The 12,972-nt window shown below is 34.7% G+C and overlaps 1 protein-coding gene across 2 annotated transcripts; it reads left to right on the top strand.

Annotated features, from left to right (window-relative positions):
- The first annotated feature begins 283 nt into the window (after positions 1-283).
- Positions 284-5,395, top strand: LOC112501549. 2 transcript variants are annotated; one of them, XM_025105204.1, is made up of 8 exons: positions 284-302; positions 494-562; positions 1,876-2,141; positions 2,954-3,062; positions 3,553-3,598; positions 4,113-4,198; positions 4,568-4,626; positions 4,944-5,395. In XM_025105204.1, exons 2-8 carry the CDS (start codon positions 506-508, stop codon positions 5,059-5,061), a joined length of 741 nt encoding a protein of 246 aa, XP_024960972.1. In that variant the 5' UTR covers positions 284-302; positions 494-505; the 3' UTR covers positions 5,062-5,395. The 2 variants fall into 2 exon arrangements, with proteins under 2 accessions (XP_024960972.1, XP_024960971.1); XM_025105203.1 differs by having other exon boundaries at positions 284-562.
- The last annotated feature ends 7,577 nt before the right edge of the window (positions 5,396-12,972 follow it).

Here is a 12,972-nt window from a genome sequence, read left to right as displayed (position 1 = left end):
TATTTTTTGTTGATCCTTTACTTTGTATAGCTGCTGCAGGAATGATTATTTCATTTATAAATAAGTATTTAAAATTTATTAGTAACAATGAGAAATAGTTACAATAAACCAAAAAAAATCAAAAATAAAACACTAGAAAAATACAGATAATGAATATAACGATCATGATGATAAAAATAAAATAAAAATAAAAAAATAATAATAATGGAGTATAAAATTTTATTTAATAAACGAAAACTAATGTTAAATATATATTATCTAAAAATCTGTTGCTGTTTAACCCACCCACGTATGGTGATATGGTTGTTGCCTTTTCATCTCTCTCTCACTCACACACACACACACACACACTGATGATTGATCACACACTATTACTATTGGCAACACGGATCTCGTAGGAAGCACAATCTCACACTTATGTTCAAATTTGATTTGATTTTAGACATTCCTTGCAATTATTGAAATTAATTTGTATGCGTATGTTGAGGAGCAGGAGTAATTTTCGATGAAGTTTTTCAAATGTGAAGCTTCCATAGTTTTTCCACAAGTTTTTCCTCACCAGGTACTTTTATCATCATTTTTATGTAATGTGCTTGATGATTATTGTTCAGTTCAGTACATATGATAGAAATCTGGATTTTTCTGCCTTGAACAAGCACCGAAATCATACATTTGGGAACTCCGATTACAGGGCATGGAATTGGAATTTGAGTGAAATCAGTTTGAAATTTTGATCTACTTAAACTTTAAACCAATTCAAAGCTTTGTGCATTTCATGATTTAAAACCCTTTGAAACTTGAAAATGATAATTGTTTACACTGCTTACCTACTTTTTTTTAATAGCTCATCACTGCAGGATTTGCCATTTTCAGAGTGTACGAGTTTTTTTATGTGTTCTAGCTTACCCACCAAGTAATCATTATGAACAATAGTTATGGATCTGAGTGTTTGTGACCGATGACTTGGGAGCAATCTCTAGGAGCAAGTACGCCACTGTTCGTATGGAACAGGAATATACATATACATTAAAGAAGTTGCTAATAGCTTTGGCTAATTAGTGCCAAAACAGAGATATTAAAACCAAAAACACAAAGCAATCAACATATTTTTTATTGACTTCATCCCATTATTCATTCAACGCACAGTCACCATGATATATGTTGTATATAATATTTCTATTAGCTGTGTATCCGTGCAATGCGTGAATTTTAACGATTTTGAAATTTCACCGGCTCTATTAAAGAATGTTTAACGATGATATAAGTTACACTTGGTTTTTAATATTAATACAATTTGAATAAATAAAAGTTATGGTTCCAATTACAGTCTATCGATGAAAAAAATTGTATGACGGTTTAAAATTCAATATATTAAAAATCCAACATATTTAAACGATTCTACAAATGTGTTTGATTTACACAAAGAGCAAAGAATCAAGCGATCGAGAGCGAAACCGAGAGTTCTAGAACAATTGAATGAGAGAACTTTTAATAACTCATGGTGAATATCAGTTTGAATCTCACCTTAGGGATGGGGAGAAGACATAGAGGTATGAGAAGGTGAAGGCACGAGTGAAATGTGTCAAAAGTATCTTCAAAAAGTGTGCATTGGTAACTTGTACTATATGTTACTTTAATTGTAGATTAAGAGATTTTAATACTGAATGCACAAAGTAGTAGTATTTAATGCATTATGAGTTGTTTTTAAGACTTTGTGTATAAATATATAGTACTTTATGCATTAAAAATTGTTTTTAAAACTGTTGATAAATCTGGTTTATAAAGTAGTGTCTGTCCTTGATCTCCTTGTATGATTGTAATACAGTTATCATTTATGGTAGTATAATATTTAATATTCTTCTCTTTTGGCACTAGGCATCATGTAATCAATTTTATTCCAGGAGAAGCTTAAGAGTTTCCAATTGTAGTGATGAGAACTTTTCAGAGTTAAATGTCAAAAGAGCTAAATTAACCGCTAGGAAGCAGGATCGAGTCAAGATTCCATGCTACGACCTCGTAGGAGGAAGAGGGGAAAAGATATATCCTATTAGGGAATTTCTAAGCCATCCATCTGGTATTGAAGCACTTCTTAATACACGTGCCCTGCAAAGTTTTGAACAAATCGATTCTACCACTTACAGGTTCACTTAAGCTGCATTATTTCATGTTGCTTTCTTTATAGTACCTTAGTTTTGCAAAGATATTCTCGGATAATTTATCACACTTCATGGTTACTTACCCTATGTGTAAACCCACTCGAACTAAAACTGTTTCCTTTTTAACGAAAGAACATACCACGACCACATGTAGTCTTTTGTCTAATGAACATATAAAGATATTATTATGGTTGACGTTCTTCATCTTCTGAAATATGTCTTTTTTCTTAGTAACAGAGAAGTTCTGTAGTAGCAGTGGATTCTCGTTTTAAGCCTACATGAGCGGTTAGATTCTTGCTTTTAGCCATCAAATTTATCCGTCTCATATAGGTCACAAGGAGTATTAGAATGCGATGGGTGGTACTCTTTCCCCTTGGAAGAATGCATTACTTAGGAGACCATCTGCCATAGATAGAGACATAAGCGGGATAGTTCACTGGATGCAATAAGAAATAGTCCAGAAAAGTACATGCAAATATGCAATAAATCTGCATTGGGTCACTCTTCCAGAAGGCACACATGTTAAGGCCCATATCTTTCGGGTGGCAAATTTGATACTTTCTAACTAGAAAATTCCTCCAGAATTGTGCTGCTTTCTGATAAAATCATATAAATATGAACTTGCCAGAGACAATATTATATGATAAGTATTCTTACCCTCCCAACTGAGAGTCGTGTATCTCCCTATTTCCCATTTTGTTAAATATGGTAATAATACAACTGAAAAACATAAAGAAATCGACTTTTTCCAAGTGATAATAGAACTGAAAAACATAAACAAATTGACTTCCTTGCAGGTGCACTCTGCCACAACTGAATTTCCTAAAGTTCGAAGTCTCTCCTGTGATAGACTTACGTGTGACCCCAACAAATGAAGATTGCATGGTAGAGTTGTTATCTTGCAAGGTGAGGCTTGGAATTTAAGCTCACAAAACAATCACACCAAAATGATAATGCTCATTATCCATACTATATTACTGAAACTTTTAAGCAAGTGCAAAATCTTTTTAGTATAGTTGATTTCTTCAGATACTCACTCGAGAGTTCATAAAGCTGAGTTTCAATCCAGTAGCTTTTGCTTTCACCTTCAATCGTTGCTAGCACCTCCCTTCATTTTCATGTATTCGTTTCTCTTAAAGAGTTAACTTAGTAAAGTGACTTTGCACAAGAAAACAATAGACGGCCTTAAACAATATTACATTAATGCTTATTACCTCGGCCTCCTGGCATCTCATTTCCTTAAATGTAGTTTTGAAAACAGAGTTGGCGCCCAGGCAGAATACATATTGTTCAAACATATTTCCTTTTGTTCGTACTTGATTGTATTCCTAATTTGATGCCAAGACAAGTTTTCAGCTAATCTTGAAATTGATCTTGTAGTCCGTTTTGCTTGCAGTTTGAGGGCTCTGAAGTCATGAAACGGCAAAACGAACATTTTTCAGGTATTTGTTTAGACCTGATAAAGTTAATTACGATGCTGTAACCTTTGTTGATATAATGTGTATATGTATGTACGTAACTACATACGCATGTATATGAAGAACATGAAATATGAGTTATGACAATTGACAGATGCAAATACTAGGTACTTCTTCTCATTAGAATTGCAACGTTTGACTTGGTACCTGTTTAAGTAAAATTGTTTTGACTATTCAATTTACCTGTAACGATTATAACGAGTAAATAGGCAGTTCAAATTTTTCTGAAAAATTAGATGTTACAAACTTACAATAGGGGGATTTCTTTTAGACAAGCTTCTTTCCTTGAAGTCTAATTGCTGCTTAAGCCCCAGTGCTCAAGTCACTTGGTGAAAAATAAACCTACTGGGCTGCTGCTTCTTTCTTGGATTGGCTAGGGCAATCTGCAATGCAAAGTCTAGAACTGCTGTTCCAAGTTATATCCTTACTTCATATTGAATTATAAGAAGGTAACACCCTGGATTAATTCTGTATGCAGCGGAAATGACAAATTACATTACTTGGTGCACAAATAATTCTGAACCATATCTGGATGTTGACGTGAAGCTGAACCTCACTCTAGAGGTAGTTACTCTTCTTAGACATCTCAAAGATCATTTGCCCATTTGCCCATTTGCCCCACTCCATGTTAGTTTATGATTTATGACATGGGTTTGGACAAACACAACAATTTTAGTTTGTAAGTTACAATTTATTGGTTTGCCTACTAATTCACAAACACCTTGATAATATTAGAGGGTGAAAATGGGAATGGAAATTTTGTTAACTCAAAGAGTTACTTAGCTTAGCATTTTCATATGATATATGGGTCCATGGTTTGCACTTTGCAACTTAGAGGTGTTCTTGGTCTACGAAAATTATCGTGACAATTTCATTGTTGGGCGTATCTTGTTTATTCTATCTATATGTATGATTAATTGTTGTTTTATGTAGATATACACCCGACCATTTAGCTTGCTGCCAACATCAGCTGTGGAGGCTCCAGGCACTTTGTAAGTAGATTTTCTCTGTTTCACTACGTTAAATTAGATTATATAATTTCATGTCCAAGCTTAAAGTGAAAAGATCAATATATTATATATACATGTCAAATGTAACATAGAAAGTAGTAAGTTGACAACCAAAGTCAAAGTATGACCTACTAATAAAAAATGGAGGTAAACACCATTTATAAAAATTGTCCTCTTTAAAGATCAGAAAGCCCAAGAGTTATGGTTCGCTGTGGTGGCAGTTAGTTTGAGTTCATGTCTCTGGAGCTGATTTTAGGCAGAAACATGCATCTTTAACAATGAATTATGGTGGCATGCAGAATGATGCAAGCTTTAGTTGACAGACTTGTACCACTGCTACTGCAACAGTTGATACAAGATTACGGGCAATGGGTAACACAGAACCCTGAATGGAGTCTCGTGCTACCAGATGCTTAATATTCACAATGGAATTTCCCTCCTCCAGGTACCGCTTGTAAGTAATTCCTGAAAATTTCCATAAATTTAGCATCCCTGCATTGTAATAGGACTTGTGTGGGTGCAAGTGTGAGTGCAACAACCAAGTACTTTCAGCTGTGTTATACATAGGCCATGTAGATCTTGCTTCCAGACCTGGGTAAAAACTGTTCAGGAACCATGATTTCAGTTTTTTATTAGGAATTGTATCAAAGATAGGAGGCAATGCATCAAAACTACTCTTACCAGGTGGTCATCTATATCTACTTGTATCTTGTTACATTAATTCGTTGAATTTGTTGCACATTTCCGGATCAGTCAAACCAAAGATTATATCATCTCATATAACTAAATGGCTGTAAACAAAGTATTATTTGTCGTTGCTTATTAAATCCATTATCAAAAAGAAACTATTTAGTCTATTCTATTATGCCTTAAGAGTTAAGAGTCTCTACTCATTCATAAACTGCCTTTGGAGCTTGTAAGCATAACCTGTGTTTTCATAAATTTTTCAAAATCAGAAGGCTGTACAGCATATAGCTCATTTACAAGACTATCTGGACAAGCACCTTTAGATGGATATCCATTTGGAATAGCTTAAAGCCTAACATTTGCAAAAGCCAATGGCACACATATATAATTTAGCAACCACGGCAATGTTTCGTTAAAGGTATTTAGATTGTTCTTCATTGTACATCTTAATTGCTAATTTGGTCTTGTTTTCTGTGACCTGTCTAATACATATGACAGCAGATTCTGAACTTTATTACCAGCAGACTGATTTGCTTCTTCTTGCATGACTAATACCTGATTTTAGTCTTCCAATGCTTCATCTTGTATTTAAGTTTCACGTAGACACAAAAACATAGAATGGGCAGAAATCACATGACAATTCTCGTAAGATGATGTTAACATTCTTAAACCAGAAGATAATGATGTTAGGAAACAATACCATAGTGATCTAGTCCAAAACAGCATCTTCCTACATTTAAAATAGGGATAAAGTGCAATTACTGTGGTTTAAGTTGATAACCATCGAAAACAATCTACTTGCCCAGATGTAGTGTTCAAGCCAGTCTGACCTATCTATTTCAGAACCTAAATCTTTCATAGCTTCCTTTGCAAGACCCCATTCCAATCTTCTATTCTATTCAGAACCCTAAACCCTAAATCCAGCTATTGACTTGCAAGATTGCAGTCTTCTATTCACTTGCGTTGTGGTCTTCCCCTGTTGCTTCCAGTCTCATCTTCAGCTGCATGCTTGCAGGAGATGTAAACATCATTTCATAAGCTTGTCAAATAGCATCTCTTTTTTAGGTTATCAAGTTCAGATAAACATCATCCATCATATTATAAGTTATTCACTGTTAAATAAAAGTGCACAGAATACCAAATTTCAACCAATAAATAGATACCTCTTAAGCTGTTACAGGTACATATAAGAAACAAAATTATCTTGTTATGTTTTGAGCTTAAAACCAAGTCCAATCCAGCAAAAATAAGCTGCAAAATCACTAGGCTTACTTCTACAGCCAAGTACAGAAAGCGGATCAGAAACAACTTAAGATTTTAGTTATCAGCTCAATGGTAAGGAGTAGTCTTAACATATGTAGTTATAGTCTTGGAATGAGAAGTCTCAACTGGACGCCAAAAGGCTGCTAATACTATGCTGTAGCTGAGCTTACTGACCACTCACACAAAATAACTGCTCAGCTGATATGTGATTGGCTAATTAGCCACCAAATATATAATTATATCAAGTGAGTTGTGAAGTGAAATATATACACAAAGATTAACATATATAGTACATCAATAGTATATGTAGTTGAATAACTAGTTTCTGAATAGATGCAGTTAATAGCCTTGGTGTGATCCTAATTCCACTTCCACATAAAAGACTGTTAACACAACAATGTTGGTGAGCTTACTGACCATCCACATAGTGAATGGCTAATTAGTCACCTGTGATTATAAGATAAACCTGATCGCATAATAGAGAAAGAACAGGGCCGTTTACCGATTGTTTATCCGGTAAAAGTCACCACCCTTTCTAGCTTACCGTATAAGAATCTTAATATTTAAGTGTTTGGTGTAAGTTAAACAACTTTGAGTGGTTTTCCCATTGGAAGACCATAACGACACAAAATAAAGTTATTGGGCAAACACCAATGAACTAATAGTTAAAGGAACAAATGTGTGTAGTGTTTCTTTTGTCTTTCAGACAGACAAGCTTACAGGGTCTAAGGGGTTGTTTGTTTACCTCTTAATATTTCCACTAAGAGGCAACAATTGAATCGTTAAGAGGTGAATCTTATTTGGCAAAAAAAAAATCTGCCTCTTAATAGTTCTAAAACCCTCTGGATGATTTTGTATCCTGAATCTCCCTTAACCATTAAGAGCCCTAATTTCATTGTACACAATTACTAAACAATTATATTTCATTTTGTACTATTTTATAAAATCCTCTTAATCATTTTGACCACTTAATCATTCTGCACCAAACCATTTAACAATTGCCAAACAGCACGTAAGTGACTGTGGTAGGGTTTTGGTAGGGGGGAAAAGGAGTTTTAGCAAAATCACCGCCGCTTTATAGGTCACGGCACCTTAGCTCTTCCAGGCATCCACACCAAAATTATGCCTAAAATATGCAAAAAGAACCCCAACCTTGAAGCCCAGTCAGGGTCTGAACTGAGTCCAGCCAGAAACCCCCCGTCTGGTAGTGATGGCTAAAAACCGGTCCCGGGTCGGACGGGTCCTTACTGGTCTCGGGCCTTATCAGATCTGGCTATAACCGGTCCCGGTCGAAAAAGGTGAGCCCAGTCAAGCTTTATTGTAATCGGCTATGAGCCGCCGGTCCCGGTCATTAAAAAATAATATTTTCTTAATACATTATAAAATTTATAATTGGATCACTCAAAGACACTTTAAAAATGCGTTTTATTATAATTAAAATTACATTGTCTTACAAAATATAGCGGTAACCGAGAATTGTGAACGTTTTTTTGCGTTTTTTTGCAAATCGAGAACTTGATATATAAAACCCTCAACCAAGACACTTGTATATAATGTTTAGAAGGCAAAAAACACAAAAAAGGGCCAAAAAACGGTGATAAACAACTAGTTTTTTGAAAAATAACTGCTACATTTAAAAAAAACAGCTACAATTTTGAAAAATCGGGCCGGTCCATAACCAGTCCCGGCCCCGCGAAATACCCCAAATCCATAACCGGTCCCAGATTTTGGTCCTATAACTAGTGCTGTAAACGAACCGAATTAACACGAACGGAGGCTTGTTCATATTCGTTCGTTTAACTTAATCGAACAAACGAACCAACACGAACGGTAAACGAACGAAAATCTTTGTGTTCGTGTTCGTTCGTTTAGAAATCAGGTGCGTTCGTGTTCGTTTATGTTCGTTCGTTAACATGCTAAACGAACGGGCCAAACAAACATAAATAAATATTATTTGAATTCAAAGTAAATAAATAAAATATTATATATTAAATTTGATGTATAAATGAACATAAACAAACGGTAAATGAACGAACGTTCACGAACATAAATAATGAACGAGACTTTTGTTATATTCGTTCGTTTAATTAAACGAACAAAAAATTTGTTCACGTTAATTCATTTATTAAATAAACGAACTTCCCGTCAAAAGGTTCACAAACGTTCGTTGAATGTTCAGTTCGTTTACAGTCCAACCTATAACCGATCCTTACCGGTAAGGACCGGCTCCGGTCCCGGTTCCAGTCCTCTGTCGGTCACAGGCCGGGCCGGGCCGGTTTGGCTATCACTAGTGTCTAGTGAGCTCAAAGCCCAATCTAGTCCAAGCCTAATCAGGTCTAAATTTTGAAGACAGACTTGGGCCTAGGCCCTACCCGAAGAAGCTTGGATTGGAAAAGCCCCGACCGGAATCTTCTTTAACCATAAAGCCCGGCACATGACTTGAAAAAATTGGACATTTTTTATGCTTAATAAAAACAGGCTTGGAATGCTCGGGCCCAGCCCTAAAAAAATCGAGACCTTGTTTGTCTCTAGATTAAACAAACCTCTAGGATATCGTTTTTTTTAATTTTTAAGGAACAAGCTGGTTACAGTTTTCAAGCATTCAATCCCCATTCATCAAATGCTACTTGTATTCTTGAGCTTCGTACATCAATATTGATTCAAGACCAACTTTGAGCTACATGTGTATAACGGTGGACCCAAAAAATTTGTTGAGCATTTGCATCTTTAAATGGATCAAAGGTCCGTAAAGTCGTACGATATGTTTTTAACCGAATTTTACCATTTCAAGGGGGTTTTAATTTTTTTGGTTGATATTAATAGACTTTTTTGGTTTTGGTTTTTTCATGCCCGAAGCACCTTACATGTGTATTTAAAAAAGGTCTAATTTAGTATATTTATATATCATAAACATTTCTTCTAATTTGATATTTATCGTCTTAGAAAAAACATGTCTAAGGGTCATTTACAAATGCTTACCCGGGTACTTATTGAGTAAGATTTTAGCCCATCAAAACGGTATCATGTGCAACAATTTACCTAGTAAGCGTTAACCGTCGTAAGAGTCGTCCTCACTTACGGGGTAAGACTTTCAGTTCTTGCTTTCTCTCTTACCGGATAAGATTGCATGTTTTCTCTCTTATCGGATAAGATTCTTAATCTTCACCATATTCAAGCTCTTGCACTGATAACCTTTTGATAAAGGATCTAACTATGGCCACCAAAACTTGATATCACCCACCCTCTTCTTCTTTACAGGCTAACTTGGACGATGATCAACTATGGCCACCAAAAAAGGACATGGAAAATAATGTTATGGTTTTTTGTGTTTCTTTGGGTTCTTTTTTTCATCTTCAAGAACACCAACTGCCTGAAAACTAAAACCTAAAACAGCAACATCAAATCTTTGACATATATACCCGTAAATTTGAGGAAGAAAAAAAAAAACAAAGATCTTGATGATATCATTCATTGAATAGTGTTATGAAAAACTGACCAATAAAGTAAAGCTCTGCTTGGCAACAAACTCAATAACTTATCAAGATTTAGATGATGCAACGGAGTTTTCTGCTTCTGGTGGTTTTTTAAGACAAAGATGCAACGGGTGACACCACACCACAACCCAAAGTCTTTGGGATGGATTTTTGCTCTCTTTCTTCGATGAGGCAACCCAACTCCGAATAAGGGAAGGTCAGAAGCGATGGAAAGTGGAGATGGGTGATAGTGAAGGAACGAATATATGGTGGTCGGAGCTCGGAGACGGAGGGGTTTAGTTAACATACTAAATTTTAATACAAATTACTTAATTTAAGTGGACAAACTAATGATGCATTAGTACTAAAGCCTCTAACTTTTCGTTATCACCCCGAAACCCACCCACAATGACAATATTCATCCACATCCATTTCCCTTAGATATACGCCCAATCAACTAATATCGATAAGGATCAATTCTAATTAATGTTTATCACAATCCTTCATTTCTTTGTTAGTATTTGTTTATTTATATATATATATATATAATGAAATATAATATAATAATATACTTTTATTCTTACCGGTAAGAAATGAAAATATAAAAAGACCAGAATACCTTTCACTTAACGCCAAATTTTGACGACCATATAACACCCATGATTTTTACCATGAGAAATGTTACGTAATCTAAAACAGATTTTTCAAAAGCACTCCAAAAATAATGGCTAAATTAAAATTTTAGACCATTTACAGCGGAAGACTTTAAAAGAATAAATATATAACTTAATGTCAGCTCATCCCATACCGGGTTGTTTTACAAATTTATCTATCATAGATGATTGCACCTAAATATTGAACTTAAATGGACTAGACAAATCTCTATGTATGCCCTTCTTTTTCTTTGTCCAACCTGAAACCTTCTGTCCCTGAGATGTATACTATAGTTAACTTATAAAGCTCAGTGAGTTCATGGTTTGCGTGAGTAAAGATCATTTCACATCAGACATATCAACTTGTAAACTTTGTACCAAATAGTATGCATTTTTTGAAAAAACATGCAACACTGAAAGAAAAGAGATTTCATAAATTGTCTGTCAGATATGAGTCATTTAGTCACTGGCATTCCCTGAGTTGTTCGACCTGCATCTGTCTAGACACTCATTACGGGGTTGTGCCACTTGTCATGTGACTTACTTGGTCAAATGCTCATCCGCTAAAACTGATCAGAAAACTTTCATATGAAATAACATGTTATAGTTATTTGGAACCAAAATAAACACATAGCAGACAACTGATCATAAAATAACATAGGAACATAGCAGACAACTCTAGAAAATGATTTTTCTTAACCATAGAAACAAAAATTAATAGAAAACCTTTACGCCTCCTTTTCTGCTGCAAACAATGCCAAATCCATGGTTAATAAGAGAATTTAACTTTCTCAAATCAATATTTGTGGTTTTTACGTATACAAATATTTATATGTTTGGCGATAGCCTACCACAATATATCATGAGAAATGGTTAAGTCTATAATAAAAGAAAGAACTTATTTATATGAATAGCACCTAAGGTATAGTATACTTAACGAATTATTTTAACATTAGTCAACTTTATAAATGATGGATGCATGCAAATAAGAATTCAACATAAATCAAGTTTACAAATGATGGATGCTTGCAAATAAGAATTTAACGCTAGTTAAGTCGGTGGATGATGGATGCAAGAAAATAAAAACGATAAAGACGTGGATATAATTTCAAAACTCAAATATGATAGTTTTGAGATTTCAATAAACCACAAGGATAATATATGTGCTTTAGGGGTTGTTCGGTAGCAGCTTAATAAGCTGTATAGGATGTATGGCTTATTTGGTAAGCCATTCAAGGTTGTTCGATTGTGGCTTAATGAAACAAACGATGGCTTATTTGGTTACCTGGTAAAAAAGTGTGGTTTGCATTCAACCCTCATTTTTCCTTTCTTGCCCTTATGATTCACGTTGCCTCCCTTCTCCTTCCTCAGGCGTGCCTCCCTTCTCCTGCCTCCTTGAAGAAGATGATGGTTTGTAGCTCCTTGCTCCTCCTTTCCATCTCTCGATCCCTCGTCCTCCATCTCTGAAACGAGCTTTCTCTCCATCTCTCATATTTCGAACAGGTTTACTCCATCAACAAAACTATAAATTAAATTAACATAGAAGATTACATGTGTCCTTGATCTTGATTTCGAAAGTTTACACCTTAGCGAGAGAGGAGAGAGGGAGAGACAGAGATCTGCGAGTTGTGGGAGTCTAGGGTTTAAATACCCATTTGGGTTAAAGTCTTCTTTCAATTATGACCACCAAAGTTGTAGGTTTTTACAATATCATTTTTATTCCTTCAATTTTCTCTAATCTGGTCGCTTTTACATTGTAATTGCATTTTTTACTCTACATAAATTTGGAAAACATTTTTATCAAACTATTGTTTTATTCAGACAAAAATAAAGACTGGAGGTAAAATGGTTATTTTATGGCATTCAGACTGTTATTCAGTATAACAAACGAACAACAACTTATCTGTTAATATACATACAACTATATCCATACCCAGAAAACAAACGAACCGATCAGCCCCTTACTCAGATAGCAAAAAGGTTCTTATGTTTAATTTAAAGTAAACTACAAATTTAGTCCCTATAATTTGTTAAAAATAACATTTTTCGTCCTTATAATTTTAAAATTACAAAATCACTACCGTAGTTTGAAAAAACGTCCATAGTTAATCCCTTCCTTTAACAATCATTGAAAAAATTCCATCAAGTAAGAGATATTTTTGTATTTTCATAGACTTTTTTTTTGTCTTTCACTTAATCAAAACTGATTTTATGGTTTAGGTCTCGTAGTTTTTGATTAGGTAAAAGAGGAA

Source organism: Cynara cardunculus, unplaced genomic scaffold (genome assembly GCF_001531365.2).
Source record: "Cynara cardunculus var. scolymus isolate 2C unplaced genomic scaffold, CcrdV1 Un_Scaffold_232, whole genome shotgun sequence".
Lineage (NCBI taxonomy): Eukaryota > Viridiplantae > Streptophyta > Magnoliopsida > Asterales > Asteraceae > Cynara > Cynara cardunculus.
This window is presented reverse-complemented; position numbering and strand designations above follow the sequence as displayed.